Source organism: Varanus komodoensis, unplaced genomic scaffold, assembly GCF_004798865.1.
Source record: "Varanus komodoensis strain SLA01 unplaced genomic scaffold, ASM479886v1 scaffold2, whole genome shotgun sequence".
NCBI lineage: Eukaryota > Metazoa > Chordata > Lepidosauria > Squamata > Varanidae > Varanus > Varanus komodoensis.
The window spans coordinates 40511832-40534621 of NW_025335568.1; the positions used below are offsets into that span (position 1 = coordinate 40511832).

Here is a 22790-nt window from a genome sequence, read left to right on the forward strand (position 1 = left end):
CCCTACAGTTAAAAGCTTCAATGGAGGCGCCTGCTCTGGGAAACGGAAGTCATCTGATATGAGCTGGGGTTGATCAGACAAAATCCCTACTTGGTGGTGGTGGTGCCCACAACATGGAAAGTACTCCTCGGAGAAGTTTGCCTGATACTATTTTATTGACCTTTTAGTGCAAGACAAGGCCTTTCTATTTCCCCCATCTTCTTAGATGTAATTTTTAGTTCCACTGACTGTTCTAATGTTCCTTTTATGATTCTACAGCCTTTAAGCTTATCATATGTTTTACATTTACATTTTACTTGTTTACTTTTATTGTAGCCTACCCTAGGAATTTATTTGAATGGCAGTATAAAAATAATTCTAATCTCTATTCCCCAACCCTTCTGCAGCATTCCTGACAGCTGTAAAGCAATCATCACAGCCATCACAAGAAATGGGCAAGTCTAGAAAGGCCTTTCTAATTTGCTCATGCCAAGGGAGCCATTCAGTGATGAGGATTTGATACTGAACAGGTACAGAATACTTTGTGTTTGCAATGTACTATTGCAAGGACATGCACAAGACTACAAAGTGAGTCCATGCCGCAGCTTAAATTTTTGTGGTTCTTTGTACCAATGGGCAAGCTGCTTGTTCGCCATCTGTATTCCCCACCACCACCACCTTTCTTTCACAGCAACTTGCAGAAAGAATAAAGTAGGAGACTTAGGAAAGTAAAACAGTACCACAAATTGAAGAGAGAATAATGTTTGACTGGAGCAAGGAGAGAATATGGATAAAGTGGAGACACAGCAAAGGCAGGACAGAGAAGAGAGGCAAAAGTGAAGTATGGGAAATAAGCAATATGGTTAGAGATGCAAAAAGACCAGAGAAAAATGCTAGGGGCTTGAATCTAAGACAAGAACCAAGAAAAGAAACTGATGAGAAATGCCAGATTTAGGGGACAGAAAAAGATACTTGGTAAAGCAGGCAAAAATGGATACTATATAATGAAAGTTAATTAGACAGGTTACAAACCAGTTTGTTCTAAAAACTTTGAAGGCAACAAATAAGAGCTTTGCTAGTGTGTTTGTTGATTCAAATGAACTATCAAACACAAAATGCATCTTACAGTTCGATATAAAAAACCCCTCTGCTTTGAATAAATGGTGCTTTATAATTTTATGGCCTTTTTATACCATATAAGTGTAGTTCCTACTCCTCTGCTACATACAGCCCAATATCTTTCCTCAGATTCATGCTATTGTTGTGAGATACTGCTTGCTCCCATTGCTCAAAAGGAGGATACTTTGTCACTAGGAAAACACACAATTGTTGCCTCATCATAACGTTCACTGATACTGCAAAGTATGGCACAGAATGCTGTCATGATTGTCCGCATACACCTTGTCTGTCACTTTACAACTACATTGTATCAAGGATTGTTTCCTCAAGACTGCCAAGGGCATAATTGGCTCACTTCATGCAAATCCACACAGGTAAGGGATTAGATACAAAAAAAGCCTAGCCCAAAAGCAAGGAAATCACAGCCACTTCTCATATCAGCTTTTTGTCTAACCAAAATAAATAACTGCCCAGAGGTGCCATCTCTGAAGGTACCCTAGGTTTCTGACACTCAGGCAATACTATACATGTTACCTTTCCCTTGAACTGATAGCTTGAGGAAGCCTAACCAATCACCTTCCCATCACCCAAGAACATGTTGCAATAGTCCCTAACTAGTTCTGTCTTCATCTGGCATGATGAGGATCCTTGCAAGTCCAACAAATGGATACTATGGCCCATTTACCTCTGTAATTATATGCCATCAAGTCATCTCCAGCTTGTGGTGATCCCATGAATGAAAAGCTTCCGTGACAACTCAGCTCTCCTAAGTCCATGGCTGTGGATTCCTGTATGGATTCAATCCATCTCATATTTGGTCTTCTTTTTCTTCTTGATTTACCTCCAAGGCTAGCTGTTTATTTCACTCCATTCTTTGCTCCCTTACCTCACCCACTCACCCTTCCTTATTTTTATTAACAAACTCTTTCTAATTTGGATCCTAGAAGTTTGGTGCTTACTTAGAAATACCCTAATTTCCCATTTACCTAAATGCTCGTGTTATGCCAGAAGCTTCAAATGACATGTACCTCCTTAGGATAGAAGGGTGTGGGGGTACAGGCCAATTCTTCTGGCAGCAATTCTACAACTAGCATTAATCTGGTCGCAGAAGCTGTGAAGATTTTCTATTCTACGGGCTAGGCAGTGATTGCAGACTGGTGGCAGAATTTAGGAAAGGAGACTGTATAGCATGGGTCCTCAAACTACGGCCCACGGGCCAGATACAGCCCACCATGCTCATTTATCTGGCCCGCATCAGAGCTTTTGGACTTGCTCAGAGAAAATTATCTCTGAGCAAGTCCAAAAGCTTTGAGCCAGCACAGGCGTTCTTTGAAACTGAGTAGAGAGCCGGCACATGTGCCAAATTGTAAGAGTTCAACTGCGTGTGCGCCGGCTCCCCCCGCCCATTGCATGCATATACAGAGCAGGAATACAAAGAGGGAAACAGAAGAGGCAGGAAGAGAGAGAGAGATGAAGAAGCTAGAAAGGATTGAAGGTAAGAAAAATATAACTTTTTAAATCCATTTTAAGTCCCACTAAGCATTCCTCTGTTTGCATTAAGTCGGCTTGTTCATTTAAACCGGTCTGCTTTTTTCCCTTCCATCTGCTGGCCAGCCTGAGGTTCTTGTGAAATTTTCTGCTCCACACTTTCTTGTTGAGAAATGAGGTTGGGGGTGGGCGCAATCACTTTTGTTGTTTCTTTGAGGGTTTCTTTAGCAATTAGTTTCAAGCTATAGTCCAGCCCCACAACAGTCTGAGGGATAGCGAACAGGCTCCCTGTTTAAAAAGTTTGAGGAGCCCTGCTGTACAGCAAAAGGCCTGCCCTGCTAGAGTGCTGCCCACAAGAGCCTGTCTGACAGGGTAGTTGCTCCAGAGGGAGGGAGGGAGGGAGGCTTGTTGGGGAAAAAAACACTACTCTGGACTACAGTTTTAACAGCAGTCACTATACTAACAGCATATACACTCCCTATGGAGCCTAATGCAATTCTACCTGGTTAATGAATTGATGTGGTCTAGCCATATGATCTTGAATTACTTGAACAGGTTCTTAATAGCATGATTGAAAATCACATTCTGGAAAATTTCTGGAATAGCATCAAAACCTAGAAAAGATAACCTAAAAAAAGCTAAGAAAATTTTGGAATACTCTAGGTCCATAAGAACACATGAGAATAGCAGCCTGTATTTTAAAGAACAAAGCCTTTGTTTGATAAAGATTTCAGTTATAGTAGCTGCCACTTTAAAATAATGGTTTAAATTTAAATTTAATGAATTGAATTTAATGTAAGTCAAACATTTGTATTTCTCTATTTTTCTCTGAACTCTCAGTCTGAGTCTTTATCAAACAAACTAAATTAAACCTGAATTTTCTGTGAAATCATGGAGAAAGCAATATTTGACTTTAGAGGCATTACAATGTGCATCATTTATCATTGCAGCAAATTATTAATATTACCAGCAATTAAATAGCATAAATTATACTTTTCATTTCAAGGAAAACATGCTGATTTGACAAGTGACTATTAACCTGTGTTTCTAGAAAATTCTAGGCAATTACATGTGCTATACAGTAAGCTAACTCTTCTCAAATTATGGCCTTTCTCCTCAGGTGCATTTCCAAGAACACTAAATGAGATCAGAAAACTAAAGAGAAATGCACTTTCATAATTGTCCACATTTCTGTCTAATACACATAACTGTAAAATAAAAAGGTATGTGGGTCCCATGACTAAAGATTTTGGGTTTTTAAATAGTATAAAGGGATTCTTTAGTTGCAAACAGATATATTTTAATTGTTTGTACAATAATTAGTATGCAGTTCTGTTTAGTAAATGCATTAATTACAAAAATGGTAACTTGATTAAAAACACTGGTTTTACATTAGACTTTTTCTTCTTAATTATTTTAATCCTCACATTATAATATCAATGCACCCTATAAATTAGTATGTAACAATCTCTTTCATGCAAAATAGAACTGCATTCTTAATTGATGGAACAGATTTATTGGACTATAAGGCTATTTCTCCAAAAATACTTTAATTTTATTTATTTTGTATATGGTTATCAGTTACTCTTGCATAGTTGCTTGTTGTATGGTAATAAATATTGTTTTTGGGGGGGTTTGTTATTTTTTTGAACAGTTTCCAAACTATAAAATTCCAACACATGAGTTCTCAGCTGGGCCTTAAAGCCCCATATATGAGCAGAAACTATTTCTTCTTGTGGAGCAAGTAGCAACTAAATTTTCCTTCCAACTGAATCCCTCAGTAGTGTATTTAGAAATCCCCTGAATTTTGGGAGCCAGGGATAATGGAAACGGGGAAAGAGGCAAGGGCTGCAGTGGGAAGGAAGCCAGAAAAGCTCATTTTTGCTCATGCAGGAGTCCACACACAACTCTTTTGATCCTATTCATAATCCAGTGGTAGAGATCAATGAGATTCTGATTATTCAAACACTTCTAATCATTACAGATTGTTTAATTGTCAAATACAACAACTATGATATAATATAACATTGCAATGGTTTATTTTGTAAGTCCCATTTATTTCATTGATTTTACTGCTAAGCAAGAATGTACAGCTTTTAACTGATTCATCAACTAAATTTAATAAATATACAAAGCACGCCATTTATTTAATGTATGTGAGCTGCCTTTGATCACAATTCCTCAACAGTGGTGGATAGCCATAATTAAATTTACAATTAATAACAAATTATTACATATAAATACAGTTAATTAAAAAGATATGACAAACATTTTAAAAGCCCATCTTTGCCTCATGAAGAGAAGCAAAAACTTCATTTCAAATGTGAAAGAAATTTTAAATCAATAAATGCTATTCACTATTGTCCATTTTTCCCACAGTACATTTTTCATAACATTTGCCTTATAGAAATACACAGTATTTGAGAACCAAAATGGCTTCAAAAAGAAAAACAAGGTCATGAGTATATCATGAAAGAATTAAAAGGATGTATTGATGCTTTTAACTGATCCCTGTTGCCTTTGGGTCTTATGTTAGAGACAGAGCTCCAGCAGTAGTTTCACTCCATGTGGTGTGTTATCCAATAAAATCTGGATACACACTAGAAGCAGGAAATACTGGGTTTCCTCATTCATCTAAATATGGCAGATGGAAATGGGAAATGGTAGCCTACTCAGCAGCCAGGTCTACAAGGGTCATAATTCCTGGCGATTTTGTTTGTATGCTACCTGTACCAATTGAATGGAAGGGGTAACAATGTTTTAAAATGTGATTAAAACTTGTATATATTAATTAATATGTGATATATTAATCATGGTAGATATCATTTACAACATGCAGGTAGATAAAAATATACATGGACATGCTTTCCCCATAACAGAATATCATTAAAAATAAACCTTACCAGGCACCTAGAAAATTCTTTATTTTCTGAAAGGAATCCATATCCTGGGTGTACCTTTAAAAATAAACACCAATAATAAATTTCATAACTTCCAACATCTTTAAATATCTTTCAGTAACTAAAATGTAGCTATACTTGGTTAGGTGAGTACATCCTATCACATCATGACTTCTAGCAGCTACATTGACTTTCCAAGATAAAGAACTGTTCCAGAAAAAGGATCATATTTTATTGAATAATCTTTTTAAGGGTAAAAATAAGTACATGATAAATTGTTTTCTTTCCATTCTCCATCTTACAAAGAGCTTTGAACAACTGAAAAGCTTACATTAATAACATAAAAACTGCTTTACCTGTTTTACATCTCTTGGGTCTGGTTTAAATGTGCAGTGCAGCATATCATTTCAATCAAATACACAAATAAAAAAGCTTCCCAGTTTGTGGCTGTACATGCTCAACATCACATATAATCAACTCACCAATATCTTCAAGATTATTAAATAAGTTTTCTATGCTCCCAAGGCACAGTTTTCTGACATGCTAAAACCTGGCATATATTCTCTGGAATCAATGCACTTAACATTGACCAACTTGGGCAAGAAGCACAGTCTTGAGACATACAGAGAAAGCATCTGCTTTACTTTGATTCTTTGGGTTCACCTCTATTGATACCAAAGAATTCTGGCATTTCTTCCTTGCTAGATTTGTCTTAGGAGAAGCCTCTCTCTCTTCATCATTTTATGTTTGTCTCTTTTCCCCCCTACTCTTCTCTCCAAAATATTTTCTTGACCCTCAAGTTAAAAACAGTATTTGTCTGTACAGCTAGTGACATTGCTAGCAACCACACGTTAACAGAAGAAATATAAAATCTGAAAATCAGGGAAGAAGATATCATATGCCCCAAACCCAAAATAATGCATCTTGTATGCAATTTTCTACACTACAAACAACATGGAATCACAGAACACAGTAACAAAACAAGTCACTTGCATAGCTTGTAATCTTATGTAAACATGCAGCTAAGGAAATATATGTGACAGAGTAAAGATGAAAGCCTGAACTATTTCTACACCCATTAAGTCTTCTTAACTAACAATGTAAACATCTGCAGTGTCTGTTAGCTAATTAATGTTGTTTGCCATTTTTCCCCCCATCATCCCCCCTTTCCAAATGCACCATACTGAAACATTTATTTCAAAAGAAATGATAATGCTAATTGAGACACTCCAGGGTAATTGCTGGTGTTGACTGACTCCCATCCATCGAATTTTATTTAAAGATGCTTTTGCATTCAGCAGTTCTGATGACCACATTTACATTGATTGATGAAAACACAAAAAGTATTCTTTCCATCATTTTTAAAATAGCAATCATTCTTGTTAAACTTTGTATCTCTGATCTAATTCAGGGACTGGAAAAAGAAGGGACTAGCTTGCACATACTTATCTAGTTTTGTGTATTATTTCAGCAACATGAAACCATGAAAAATAATTTCTGGAAGCTCCATTTACCTTTATGTGCATATGAGCTGTGTGCAAATTCTCACACATGCTAACTCCAAAAATTTAGAACTATTATAATTAAAATAAAATTACCATAATATTATAAAAGACTTAAGCAAGAGGCTATGGCACAGAAAGGGTTAGTGCTCTAAACTAATTGGGATTTCCTCCCCCCCCCCCCCCCCCCAGCAAATTTGGAAATGAACTGAAGCTGCTCCCTGGTGTGAAAGCTGAATCCAGCAGCCACCTGCAGGATCAGCGACCAGCACTGCCAGATGCTACAAAAGCCTTTGATTTCCAGTAGCTATTTCGGCCACATTTAACTCATGTGACATGAACTAAACTGGAATAGCATATTCAATCATTCTCCCCCTTGCTTTTTTATCTTTAAATACAAACTCTAGCTTCTCTGTCTTCTATATATGAAACAGCTGCAGAGGAGAGACTCATTCAGACTCACAGCTTGGGCCCGGGTTTTTTTAATGGCTTCCATGATAGCATCCATGTTGAGGTAGCTTTTACTAGTGGGAGCTGGGCCAACACAGACTGCTTCATCCGCCATTTTCACATGGACCTGAAAAGACAAAATGTCTACATTTTAACACACATGCGCCAGCAAATAACTTTACCAGTAAGCTCCCTGAGTGTTGATGTTTAAAGAATAAAAAACCCTGACAAAATTCCCATTTTAATATTCCCACAAAATAAGAGCCAGAAGGAAGGAAACGGATAATATATAACAAACAGTGGCACATACTTTAGTACATACAAAGACCAATGATAATAAATTTCATTTTATGCTAAGTTTGGTTTGTATGTAGACAAATAATACCAATACAAATTTGAACGAGTTACATTGATAATCTATATGTAAATTCAGAGCCTAAAACTTCTTTGTTAAATGTAACCAGGGTAGCCTAATATCTTACTACTTAACAACAAACATTCACCGCCAGTTCCATCTAAGCGGGCTCCCCAGGAAGTTGGTGATAATTAGAGTGAATTGAATGAAGGGATGCAGTGAGTGTCCCTGCACAGCATCAGGTCAGCACCATGCACAAATTAAAGCCTATGACTAAAGAGTTCAATATCACTACACGTGAACCAGAAAATCTTGAGAATTATTTAAGCCGGGGGAGATCCCCCAATTCATTCTTATCCTTATTCACTTGGACAATCGTTAAATACACTTTTTACAGCAAATCTGAGCTATAAGCAATAGCCAAAGAAAGTTTGCCCGCAATTTAGAATAAATTTTGAAGAGTACTTGTTCTACAGGAAGCATCTAAAAGAGCTAGTCTTTGGCATAGCTTATAGTTTAAGGACGCTTAGCTAATCTTTTAAAAGGACAAAAAATACTCAGGAAGCATCTGTTGTTTTAATAATTGGGAACGGAAGAAAAGCTTGTCTTTTATTAAATGCACACTATTTAATAATATTTGTGTGTGTGTGTATCATGCACACACGCATGCACATTCATACGGCATCAGCAACAGAATCATTTTCTTTTTCTACAGCAGTATTTCAAGACAAATTAAAGAAATAAAATACTAATCAAAATACTTTAGATTACATTCAACAGCATGTTCTTTTGATGAGACTAAAAGTATGTGTGACATGCTCAGGTAGAAATAAGTTCCATTCGCAAAGATCAGGAAGGTATTTAGCAACAGGAAAAAAAATTAAAGAAGCCCAGAAGTAGTAAGCTCAGAGCTTAAAAATTAGCAAAAACGAAGCCATTGAATTTAGATTACAGAATTTTAACCCTAACTTTCCTTCCAATCAGAATGTCAAATGCACCAAGCAAATCTTTCTCTCCCTCTATTCAAAATACAACATACATGAAAAAATTCTAAAGCTATAATGAATTAAGAGTATATCTAACATATAATTTCTTGAGCTATAGAGAAGTCAGTTCAGATGTCCTCAGCCCAATCTATTCAACATCCATTTTCCCACTCTTTGAAAATATGTAGGTTAAGTTGATTTTCAATTCTCAAGCACAGAATATAGTCCTGAACATGTATACCAACATTAATTGCAACGTAACAGTTTAAGAAAGATGTAAAATATACCTCAGTATAATATTTTCTGACTTCCTTGAAAAAGAGAGCAGAGTGAACTGATATGTGCTTTGTTTATGTCATACATACAAACACACACACACATAATGTGCATACCTAAAGCTTCTATGATACACTTCAGCTAAGAACCAAAGGTAGCCAGAACATCACTTTATGCAGCTTCTGAAGTTACATTCATATAGTTCTTAAATGTTTTCAATGTAAATAACTAAATTACAGAAATAATATATAAGGAAACTGGGCAATTCGTGATTTTAACCAAAATGAAGGCAATTCTAAATAGATAAAAACAATTTCACAATTAAATAAAAGTTTGCAGGAATCTGCCTATTATCTTAAAATCTAGCCTTACTGATAGTGCTACCATTAAAAAGGGTAATATAAACTAAGCATCTTGGGAAGTCTACAGTGGTAGTTGGTGGCACCATGTTTGAAAAATGAAAGAATGTAGATACTATTAAATTTAAGCAGACAACACAATCCATCTTTCTCGATCCCAGTTTTGACTCACTACACTATGCATGCTTGTTGTTTGCATAGTCCCTTTTGCAACCAGTTTTCTCAATTATTAAGATCCCTAGACTTTACCTCACCAACAGATTATGAGAGACCATTTCCCGTCTTATTCACCTGTGTCCCATGTGTTTATTCCATATATTAAGTAGTCTTTATATTAGGAAGGAGAGCTTTGTTTCCTCATTTATTTATACAAAAGACACATTGTCTAAAAGCACCACCTACTTAAAAAGATTTCACTTGAAATAAACTGTCTTCAAAAAATGATTTAAAATGGACAATGAAGGGAGACAGATTTTTTATTATTATTATTTTGCAGAAGTAATTCCATAACCTGGCAACCACAATCAAAACAGAACTTTTTCTCAGTTCCACCAACTGAATGTCCATTGATTTATAAAGCAAACAGGTTCTCAAAAATAGTAATATCCAAGGCAAATTCATATAGGAAGAGTTTATTTCAAAGGTACCCAAGCTCCAAGCCATCTCCGGCTTGATATGACAAATCCTGCACCTTGAATTAACCAATAGTCATAAGAGCTCACACAAAACTGACATACCTTCGTTCATCCTCCCTGCCCTAAAAACAGTATTTAAACCAATTTAAATGTCTAGACTTTATTCAAGGGAAGCACCACCGAATGCATTGATGTTATGTTAGTCGCAAAGTTGTGCCCAACCCATCACGACCCCATGGACAACATTCCTCCAGGCCTTCCTGTCCTCCACTATCCCCCAGAGTCCACTTAAGCTCACGCTGGCTGCTTCAGTGACTCCATCTAGCCACCTCATTTTCTGCTGTCCCTTCTTCTTTTGCCGTCAATTGTTCTCAGCATTAGGGTCCTCTCCAGTGAGTCTTTCCTTCTCATTAGGTGGCCAAAGTATTTGAGTTTCATCTTCATTACCTGGCCTTCTAAAGAGCAGTCAGGGTTGATCTCCTCTAGGACTGACCAATTTGATCACTTTGTGGTCCAGGGGACACGCAGGAGTCTCCTCCAGCACCACGATTCAAAGGCCTCAATTCTTTGGCGCTCAGCCTTCCTTATGGTCCAGCTTCACAGCCATACATTGCAACTGAGAAAGCCATAGCCTTGATTATACGAACTTTTGTTGGCAGGGTGATGTCTCTGCTTTTTAGTATGCTGTCTAGAATGCATTACCATGATCCAATATGGAGATAAGCCATGAATGACCAGAGTCAGACAAATGAACTTCTCAACAAATGAAGGCAATTGACATATCAAATGAAGTTGGCTAGAAGGGGTGCTTTTGCTTCAAAAGGAGTGTAACCCCAGATTGAGTTAAACACCTTCTCCAAGAGTATCAGAACAGTAATTCCATCTTACTCCATCAGACTTCCATTTATTCACCCTCATCCATTTCAAAACTTTTTCAAATCCTTTTTCCTACTTTGATAGACTTTTTGTGGTATGGGGAAACAAGAGATGAAGTAGCTGAAAAACATGGGAAGATGACAAGTTGACGATATCTTCATTCAGACACTACTGTGAATGAGGCAGGACAATTGCATGGGAAAAACCTTGTCTTTTCATGGTAAAAGAACCAATATATATACAGTGAATGCCATCATTTTATTGCTGTACAAACTTTAAGAGAATAAGAATAATCAAAGTCTTGTGAATACTTAAAATGGATCACTAAGGGAAAGATTACAGGTGAAGAATGCCTAGAATATTTTTACATTCATAACCACATGCATCTCCTAGCCAATTAAAATGTTCAGTGAAAACCCTACTTTATAAGCCATCATAAGGATAATCTCTGCAAGCATCATATGCAAAGCACACCATATCGTAGATCTCTGCTGAAGTTCAAGACCCATTTTTCACAATTAAAGAACCTACAGGGCCTGTTTGCATATCATGCTAACCCACCCTGGCAATAAGCCACAGGATGATGGTTCTTCTGCAAACAAGAACCAATGTGCCCAACAGATAGCTGGGCATGGGTTGTCAGTATACAAAGCACATGGCAATCATCCATCTAGAGTTCCCCAGGGCATGGGGTATTCAAGGATAGGTCAAGTCTGTAGGACATATCCCACAAAATAGATCAATGACCTTCTTACATCTTGAAAAGCAACATCTGTTCCAATGCGGCGCTTCCAACTCCAAAACAAGCCAGTCAGTCCATGAAGTCGTAATAGATGAAACATATCAAAGGTCCAACAGTATCTCAATCCTCCTTTCCCTACAGATGTGGTTCTTTTCTGATAATAATGTAGTTCATTCATGACAATAATACTTGTTTGATTACGAAACCTAGTTTCAAACCATATTGGTATGGGTGTATAAAAGAGTTGCCAAGAATGTCAATGAACTTAATTCCATATCCAATTTAAAAGAAAACTTCCTTTTAAAAGAAAAGAACTCAAGGTCTTTCCTAAGATTTATAGCAGGGGTGGGGAAACCTATTTCAGCCCAAAGGACAAATTTAATTTCCAGCAGAATCTCAGGAAGCACTGACAAAAGGCTCAGGGCCAAACTATTAGCATACCTGAAGTTCCTCCTCCCAATACATAAGAGAGGTTTTGGTCTTTTACAATGGGAAAAACATTGCAAAACCTCTGGGAAAATGGTTGGGAAAAGGCAGACAGGTCAGAAAGGAGGCTAAATTACCTACACCTGTTGTACCTGATGCACCGCATTCTAACCATGAATGTTGGTCCCTGCTGCAGGAATAAATCTCCTCTTTACTTTACCATCCGGTCTCTGGCCTCGTCTGTAACACTGCGGGTACAACACACCGTCTACAAATAAATCCTATTCTCATCACAGTTTATCAAATTATACCCACCCCCATCTGCAAAATTTCTTGTCTCATTATTTTGTCATGATTTAAGAACAGAAACAGTTTGATATGAAGAACTGGTATTGACCCCACAGATGAAAAGCAGAGGAGGGGATAATGGTAGCATACTTTTCACCTTTAAACACACTTGCTAGATCAAAACAGAAGACTCTGAATTAGTTCAGACAACATGGTAACCCACAGTCAAGGGCTGAGTATGGACAGCTGCTTTCATGAAAGTGTGGGCTGTCATGTTGTCTGAACTCAGCCTCACTAACAAATCATAATTTGTTAACTTCAAACTGCCCCCAAAGAGAACCCTTATTTAGGAACTGGGCTCTCTCCCCCTACAATAAAGCCTTCAAAAGTTGCTTCTGATTCAGAACTGGAAGAAGAAGTGTGGTTGAAACTCACCGCTAAAATGCCAAGGCCAATGGACCCAGAAATGAAGAAGTCAGTTTCTGAGAACTATTCTGTTTCAAGTTTGAGGAGAAATTCTAGGGGATAAACAGAGATTTGTAGGGGTGGACATTGTAAATTCAAGTATATGGTATCAACTTAAAGGGACAGAACAGACATTCCAAACAACTGGTCCAAATGCAGCATGATGCACCTTAAAGATGAGGTAGACTCTTTTGGTTTGGAAGGGAGGAGAGGTTATTTAGAATCAACTTCTTATGATTAAGCCACATTTTCTTAATGGCCAGTATTCTAAGTTTGTTTGTGTCTTTTGTTATTGACTCTTCTCTGGTATTACAAAACCAGCCTAGCTGGTCATTTTAACATAATAAAGACTTAGGTTAGAAAGTCTTCCAGTCTGCCCTGATCTGCCTGGAAGGAAGGAGGGTAGAGCACCTTGTTTTGAAGTTGGGTTGTGCACTGTTCATAGTTAACAAACCAGGGTTTCTTAATGTGGCTAAGTTCAAACAATAACACAATGTTTCAACAAGACATGGTTCAATGGATTGAGTATAGGTCATTGTGTTCTCTGAAACAAGCCAAATGCAACTCCCTGCTCCTTGGAATAGGTTTATCTCTACTGTATTGAGTAGGCAAGAGTTGGTGCTAGAAGGTAAAAAAGCCATGGAAATACTTGTTGGGGATTACATAAGCAGAATCAGCAGGAACTGGGGGCCAGACCAGATGGTCTGGGAGGCCCCTTCTGAATCACTTCATTTCTATGTTTTTATACTTCCCAGGATGTGCACAAAATCCTGATAACTCTACCACAGTTTGGCCATCACTTAAGAAAATTGGTTCAACTTCCATCCCAGTCGTCAATTCTGGTTGGTATCAATTTTTTTTTTTTACCCAATTGCAGGTACCTTTGTAATTACAGTGCTTTTAAAATTAAACTCATTAGCTGTGTTGATCCTTGGAAATAGTATGGTATTATTTTAAAATGTAAGTAAATGCTGCTTTTAAATTTGTTTTATTTAAAATGTGTCTTCAAAATTCATCAATTATTTTCCAAAATATTTTCAGTGAAAATATGAAAGCTGTGTGGCATGAGGCAAATATGTGGTGGGCCCAGCCATTATTAGTGCTACTTTGACACTGAAGAAAAGAACAAAAAAAAATCTGATCAGTTGCTTTCTGCATAGTCATCTACGCAGAACTATTCACTAGCTGCCAAAGATACCCACCTGCACTGTTTCCAGAAAGCCCCTTCTGTACGGGACTATAAATGGCAAAGATGTTTTTCCATTTGAGATATAATATAATAGAGCACACAAATCTCACAGGATATATGAATGCCTGCTATCACCCACTGCAACTGTTAGGTAAAACAGATCAGCTGTACAGAACAGTGCCTTAGGTCTTATGTAGGACTATGTAGCACATAGTCACATTCATAGCAGCCCTCTCTTCTACTCTTTCAGTTCCCAGTTCATCTTACAAAAGCAAGTGCATCACTGCTTACTGAATTGTACAAATAGCCTGTTTTGAACATTGTCTGGGATCTTAAGCATTTACACAAAGAAATCTAATCAAACTACCATCCTCATTTTTTAAGCTCAAATCAATACTACCAAGCAATGAAGGATGTTTCAGAGTAAAGTGGATTCACTCAATTGACTCAAACTGCATAACACAGCTCAGCAAGACATACCACAATTAGCTTGTCCCATAAAATGAGGGTAATGAGTGAATTCTTTGTAAGGTTGCCTCTCACTCCCTCTCACACAAAAGCATAGTAAAGTCTTGGATTAAAAATCAATTCAATGCAAATTAACTTGGAAGCCAGTGTTTCACCTGTTAACTAAAGGAGAAGGCAGCATGGTCAAACCTTGTATAAGCTAACAAATCTAAATATATTTCAGGTATATAATACTAGTGTACAGTACTACAATTGGCTTAGATAGGGGCATCAGCTCAGAGGGCTGGAATTACTAGCCTGAAGGTGTTTAATGCCATACTGAGAGAGTCACATAGCCTGAAGTCAGATCCTGCTTGTTTGAGTAAATGCAGGCAGTGCAAGCAGAGATTAACATTATGAGCCCAGACAGGACAAAGAAAAATGCCAATTGTTTCTTTCCCACCCACAAGGCATCCCACAAGAAAAAAGCAGTTTATATAATATTATAAACATAAGGCAAAATACAAAAGCCAAGAACTAAATCCATCCATAGCAGCAGAGAAAAATAAGGTGCAGAAACCTACTTTTTTTTTAGGTAACCAGTGAAGGAAGGTAAAAGCAGACTGAAACATTTCTGAAACTCCAGAGGAGCATTCTCAAACTGTGCTCTACAAATTCCATTCTGGTGGTTTGAGAAATGGTTACGGAACAGTCCAGCAGGTACACACATTGCCCTACACTTGGATTGTGTATGCATTTGGATTTGCAGAACAAAAAATGTTTGAGTGATCAACCCAGAGCCCCAGCTGTTTTTAAGTGCAAATACATGGGGTGCAAGGAGAGCTTGAGTACAGCAGTTCTAGATTCTAGAGCAGTTCTGGAGTATCAAGAGTTCCATACTGTGCAGCCCAGGTGGTAGAAACTGAGGCAAAAATCTTGGCTCCATCCTTGAAGAATGCAGTTGTATATGGTTTACCCATTCAAGGATATTCTGCCAGCTCTTTTGAATACTCAATTAGAGTGTTTCAAAATGTGGAACCTATGGCAGCTATAATTCCCATGAAAAAGCTGTCCCCTGTACAAATATCAAGCACTTTCATTATCTCTGCATACCATGTTTTCACCAATCCTAAGCATACCTCAATGCTACCCAAAAGTAAGTTGCACTGAGATTAGCTGAACTTACATCCCACTAAGAGTGCCTAGGATTCTAACCTAAGGAGTTGGGAGATACATGGAGTCACAGGACACATGGTTATAGAGCTGGGTTTTGAAAGGAGGAGAAAATCAAAGAATATGCAATATGACACTGTACAGATATCCATGGATTATGTGGCGATCAATTGCTACTATCCATGATGGCTATATATTGGAGACAGCATACCTCTGTCTGTCAATTGCTGGAGAGGACAAGCAAGAAGATACGACCGCACTGTAAACAGAATACTGGACTAGGCAGGTCTTTGATCTGGTTCAGCTTGCGTTCAAGCTATATTTACCATGCCATTGCAGCAATCATGACTTGACATGCACTCCAGAATACCTGGGTTTTTATCAAGTTTCTTTTATTTCCCATTAGAGACCACTACCTAGAAACTATTTCTAGGAAGATACCCTCCATTTGATAATGGAGGCTCATGGCAAGCTAAAACTAGTGAATATAGTGTGCGTGTGTGTGCGTTGTATATATATAAATAAAATGGTTGTATCCCGCCCTTTACAGTGTCTCAGGGCAGCAATAACATAGATAAATTTGACACAATATCACAATAACTGAGTGCTTCCACAGAAGGATGGGATGTAAATGCTGTAATAAATCAATAAATAAAATATAAAATCAACATTAATACAATACTAACTTTTAAAATGTTGGGGAAAGAAAAAGGGTTTGGCCTGGCACCAAAATGGAAAAAAAGCATCGGCACAAGACACACCTCTCTGGGGAGCTGATTCCATAGCCAGGGCACCCCCACAGAGAATGTTCTTCTCTGGGTAGCCACTCTTCTGATCTTCAAAGAGGGCTCCTGAAGAAGGACCTTCACTTCAGATCTTAGGGGCCAGGCAGATATATGGAAGGAGGTGCTTCGTCAAATATCCAGGTCCTAAGCCATTTAGGGCTTTATATGTCATCACTAGCACCTTAAATTGGATCCGGAGTTCAACTGGAAGCCAGTGCAGATGGTACAGGTTTGCTGTTATATATGCATATCTGCCGGTCCCTGCTAACTATCTGGCTGCTCTATTTTGAACCAATTGATGTATCCAGACCATCTTCAAGGACAGCCCCACATAGAACATGTTGCAGTAGTTCAATCAGGGGTTATCGCATGGATCGCCCTGCTCATCCAAGTAAGGATGTATTTGATGGATCAAGCTGAAGCTGAAGGAAAGCGGTCCTCACCACAGAAGTCATTTGGAACTCCAAGAATAACTCTGGGTCAAAGAGGCACTGGTTAAGGACATCCACTGCCTCACCTGGATAGAGGCAGAGCTGGGTATCATCAGCATACTGACGACTCCTCAGCTGAAATGCCCAGATGACCTCTCCCAGTGGTTTCATGTAGATGATAAACAGCATGAGGGATAAAATGAAGCCCTGTGGAACTCCATGGCATAATTGCAGAGGCATAATCCCCCAGCACCACCTTCTGGAATCAGCCCATCAAGTAGAAACGGAACTACTGCAGAGCAGTGCCTCCAACCCCCAACTTGGCCAGGCTGTCCAGATACCATGGCCACGAGTATCAAAAGCCACTGAGAGGTCCAGGGGAACCCACTGGGATACAGTGCCCCTGTCCTCCCTGCACAGGTCATCATACAGGGCGACCAAGGCAGTTTCAGTCCCATAGCCAGGTCTGAATCCAGATTGAAATGGATCCAGATGATCAGTTTCCTCCAAGAGAGCTTGGAGTTGCCCAGCCAGCACCTGCTCAAGCACCTTGCCCAGGAACAGGATGTTAGCCACCGGTCTATAACCGGTGGCAATCTCTGGGTCCAGGTTTGCCCTCTTCAGGATAGATCTGATCACCACCTCCTTGAAGGGTGCGGGGACCAGACCCTCTCTGAGAGAGGCATTAACTACTTCTTGGACCCAGATACACATTCCATCCTTGGTTTTGATGAACAGTCATATTATAATAATATAAAAATGCATGAGAATAAAATTCAAATAAAAATCTAGAGTTATACCCATCCATAGCCTCAAACAATTAATAGAATTCAAAGGCCCAGCCAAAAAAAGACCTTCATAATTCACCTAAAAATTTAAGAGAGGGTGAGTACTCGGAGGAGGGCTTTCTCTGCGGTGGCGCCCAATCTATGGAATGCGCTCCCCAGAGAGGTCCGCCTGGCGCCATCGTTATTTGTTTTCCGGCGCCAAGCGAAGACCTTTTTATTCAAATGTCATTTTAATTGTTAATAGTATTTATTCATTTTATTCATAAATAAATAAATAAAGAAATACTGTTAATTTATATTATTTTATGGAAGTTTATTTATAGATGTGAGCCACCCCAAGGCTTCGGCGAATGGGGCGGCATAGAAGTCTCATTCATTCATTCATTCATTCATTCATGAATGAGGGAGCAAGCCATGCCTCCCAAGGGAGACAGATCCACAATCTTGCTGTTGCTGTTATAAAGGCCCCAGAGAAATGAACTTCTGAAGGTGTCAGGATGAGAAGCAAGGACTTAGATAATTAATTTAAAAGGCAGCCAAGTACAAGAAAACACTGGATGTGATCATACATCATGCTAAGTCAGCATGCAAATATGCCACGGTGGGTTGGTTGTTCACAATGGTCCTGACAAATGATTGGGTTGTTACACCATTCCTTCCTGCTTAATCCTCTTGCTAGTCTTCCAGGGAACTTGAAAGCCAAACTTCTCTTTTCTCTTCTCTCCACTCCAGTTATGACCCCTTTTTCAGTCATCACTAACTACTCCCCTCAATTTTGCCTCTTTCAGAACCTGTTCATGATGTATCCAGGAACAGTCCCTCCAAAGCACTTGAGTAGTCATAACTAGAGCAGCCATCACTGCTTTGCCACCAGTGTGAATCCTCTAATTTTCAAGTATTTCCACAACAATTCTCAGTGTTCTCCTCCTTTTCCAAACGTTTCTGTGCTTCTAGGTCAGTGGTGGCGAACCTATGGCACGTGTGCCACAGTGGGCACACAGAGCCCTCTCTGTTGGCACGTGAGCCAAGTCGCCCCAGCATCACCCCAGCAGCCAAGCATTGGATAACAGCACACATAGGGACCATGTGCATGCTCAGAAAGGAGTAGTGGTACCAGGCAATGATGTCACAAGCCACAACACATTAGCCACGACTTATCTGAGCTTTCGCATGGCCGGTCAGTGTGCTGCCAAGGATATATATGCTTGGACTGGCAGTGAATTGTTTTTCTGAACTAAAACCTCAGTTTTCAGGTTTTATTGTAGTGTTGGCACTTTGCAATAACTAACTGTGTTTTGGGTTGTAGTTTGGGCACTCGGTCTCTAAAAGGTTCGTCATCACTGCTCTAGGTGCTCCAGAAGATCTACAACACAGAGAGAGTTTTCAGGAACATAGGTTTCTGAGAGCTATGGACAGAAAAGGGCTATGTTTCTTGACAGCACTAAATAGGCTAGTTTTGACAGATTTCATAGGCAAACACATATTATATCAAAATTCTGCTTAAATAAAAACTCTTTTTCTCATTTTTAAAAATGTCAGCTGTCAAAAGTCCATGTTCACAAAAAGGACGGAAGAGTTTGTATTTCCTGCACCAGACTATTTGGGCGGTATAATAAAAGCAACAATCCAGCCAAGAAACATGTTGGAAGCCAGTACAGCATCACATTGGAATAATATGCTCTTAAAAGTAGACACCACCCTGCCTGCCACATTTTGCACCTGTTGACACTTTTATACACTTTTCAATGGCAATTTCTGTAAAAACACATTGCAAGAATCTAATATAGGTTTGACTGAAGCAGGTAAGACCATGGCCAGATCTGCTTTCTCCAGGACATGGAGGAGTAGCTGCACTACATGAAAAAGTACTCCAGGCCACAGTCACTACTTAAGGAGCATTAGCAGATTATGAACATGACCCTAGAAAAGCAGGTTGCTTACCTGTAACTGATGTTCTTTGAGTGGTCATCTGTGCATTCACACATATGGGTTGCTGCACCTGCGCAGTACCTAGGCCGGAAGATTAGAAAGCTAACGGTTTTTGGCGGGAAAACTCTGCTCCCCTCCCCCTTTGTGGTATAAATAGAGCGGAGTGTCCGCCATTTTGCTCAGTCTTGAAGACCGCACGTTTGCCCTCTAGAGGTTAAAAATAAAGTAATGATAAGACACCATTATATTCCCATGGTACCGATGTGAATTATAGTACGGTACTGAGAACAATCTCTAGTCAGCGATATAACCTCCCGGTACCAATGCCATTAATATTTCAGTACCGAAAAAAAAAAACCACCCAGTGACATAATCCAAATGGTACCGATGCAAATTATAGTATGGTACCGAGAAAAAACACAATATCCACTCACCAACACCGAGTGGGGCCGGCGGGTGGGTTGTGTGGATGCACAGATGGCCTCTCGAAGAACATCAGTTACAGGTAAGCAACCTGCTTTTCTTCGTCGTGGCCTCTGTGCATCACACATATGGGTGATTCGCAAGCTTACCAGACTCAGCGGAGGGAGGTGTCATCATCGAAGAACGGATGAGAGAACAGCTCTACCAAAAGAGCAATCCCATCTGGCACGTACATCAAGCCGATAATGCTTGGCGAAAGTACACGGACCAGCCCAGATCGCAGCTCTGCAGATGTCTTGCAACGGAACCCCTGTGGCAAAAGTGGACGAGGTCGCTACTGCTCGTGTAGAATGGCCAGTTGGAGAGACAGGTAAGTCTATTTTCGATAGCTGATAAGCCAGGACAATAGTCTGGGTGATCCAATTAGAGAGTCTCTGAGATGATACTGGTGATCCCTTTTTTTGCTCGGAGTATTTAACAAAAAGTCTATTAGTAGTACGAAAAGATTCAGTGCAGGATCTGTAAAAGGCCAAGCAGCGGCGAACATCAAGTGTGTGTAAAGCATGTTCTATCGGGGTCGACGGCAATGGAAAGAAAGCCGGTAAAACAATATCCTGATTCAGGTGGAACGATGTGGCCACCTTGGGTAAAAAGGAGAAATCCATCCGAAGGACAACTTTTTCCTTACGGAAGTTCAGAAATGGTGGGTCTATGCGGAGAGTACAAAGCTCGCTAGCTCTTCGTCCTGATGTAACCACTACTAGAAAGGCAGTTTTCCATGACACCAGGCGTAAGTCCGCAGTTGCTAAAGGTTCGAACGGTAGTTTGGTAAGCGCTTGGAGTACTACAGAAAGACTCCACGTCGGCATGGCAGGGCGAATAGACAGATGTAAATTTTGTAGTCCCTTAATGAAGCGCTGAACCAGCAGTTGTGAGAAGACTGATAACCCGTGTATAGTGCCACGATAATGGGATATAGCAGCTGCATAAACTTTGATGGATGACGGTTTAAGTCCCTCATGATGCAAATGGAAAAGAAATTGTAAGATATTGGTGACTGAAGCCGTTGCAGGGGAGAATGAATGGCACTCCGCAAAAGAGGAGAATCTTCTCCATTTAGCCGTATAGGAACGACCAGTGGACGGTCTTAATGCAGATTCGATAATCGCCTGAATTTCTCTGTCGGTAGGCATCGGTATCATGATATTCGCTGTCGAATTCAAAGTCGGGGCTGCATATATCGTGTGTTGAGTGAGGTCACCCGTAGCATGAGGTGTCCCCGGTACCGACTCGGTGCCATGAATCAGGTGATTCGCCATGCTGTCAGCTTCAGAGAGAATATATCTGGATGGCGGATCGCTCCTCCTTGTTGTGTTAACAAGTGCAGGAGAGTTGGTAGATGAAGGAACGTTCTTCTGGACAGCAGCAAGAGAATGGTAAACCATGGTTGTCTCGGCCACCACGGAGTCACTAGTTTCCCCATGGCCCTGTCCTGGGCTATTTTTGTTACCACTCACGTCAGAAGTGGGATTGGAGGAAACGCATAAAAAGTCATGTTGCTCCAAGGGACCATGAGAGCATCTCCCATCGATCCTGGCCCGACGCCTGCTCTGGAACAGTTAAAGGGCACACAGGCTGTTCTGTCACGTGGCGAACAGGTCCACATCCGGATAATCCCACAGGCAGAAGAGTCCCTCGCAAAGTTGTTTGTCCAACTCCCATTCATGGGTTGTCGACATCTGTCTGCTTAATGTATCTGCTTCGACGTTGTCGGTTTCAGCCAGGTGAACCACCATAAGCGTGATGTTCCTCGGTATGCACCAGTCCCAAATGTCCATTGATAGGTGTGCTAAGGCTGGAAATTTTGTGCCCCCCTGCTTGCTGATGCAGAAAACTGCTGCTATATTGTCTGATGCAATTTGGACAATTTGACGGCATAACACAGTCTTGAAAGCCTTGAGGGCATTGAAAATCGCCACAAATTCCAGGAAGTTGATGTGTTTCCTCGCCTCTCTTTGGTTCCAAGTACCTTGGACCCGAAGTCCCAAACATGCCGCACCCCATCCCAGGAGGGATGCGTCGGTGTACAGAGTCGTCGTTGGCTGAGGTGGTCGAACTGGGGTGCCAATCGACAGGTTGTCTGTGACGGTCCACCACGTTAAAGTGTGAAGGACTGCATGCGGGATCCGAATCTGCTTGGTGGCAGGATCTTGTTGCGGCTGAAAAACAGCGTTGAAGAACAGTTGAATGGGTCGCATACGTAACCTGGCATACGGGACAATGGCAATAGCAGCAGCCATATGCTCCAGTAGTCTCTGAACAGACAAGGCTGGAACAGTTCCGTGTAATCCAATCCGATGAATATGGCTGCATAAAGCATTCTGACGTTCCGGTGGGAGGAAAGATTTTTCCCGTGTTGAGTCCCGTGCCCCGATGAAATCGATGACCTGCGTGGGAATAAGGGTCGATTTGTCATGGTTAATGCAGAGGCCGAGAGCATCGAGCAAAGCACAGGTCATTTGTATATCAGACAAGAGAGCTTGTTCGGATTGCGAGACGATCAGCTAGTCGTCTAAGTATGGGTAAACCTGTACTCTGCGAGTCCACAAGTGTGCGCATACCAGTGCCATACACTTTGTAAAGACTCGAGGGGCTGTGGCCAAGCCAAAGGGTAGGACGTTAAACTCGAACAGGTCGGATCCGACAGTAAAACGTAGAAAGCGTCTGTGTGAAGGATGTATGGAAATATGAAAATAAGCATCCTTCAAATCCAGTGAGG

The 22790-nt window shown here is 40.1% G+C and overlaps 1 protein-coding gene across 3 annotated transcripts in view; it reads right to left on the bottom strand.

The window, feature by feature from the left end:
• PCCA (propionyl-CoA carboxylase subunit alpha) overlaps positions 1-22790 on the bottom strand; it is a 357755-nt gene that overhangs the window by 271680 nt on the left and 63285 nt on the right. For all 3 annotated transcript variants that reach the window (XR_006414646.1, XM_044429576.1, XM_044429577.1), the window contains exons 5-6: positions 7452-7565; positions 5490-5543 (exon numbers count right to left, since the gene is read on the bottom strand). Coding sequence is in view for 2 of the 3 variants with exons in the window: in XM_044429576.1 (XP_044285511.1) it covers positions 5490-5543; positions 7452-7565 (168 nt within the window). In the remaining variant the exon portion in view is untranslated. The remainder of the gene's footprint in view (positions 1-5489; positions 5544-7451; positions 7566-22790) is intronic.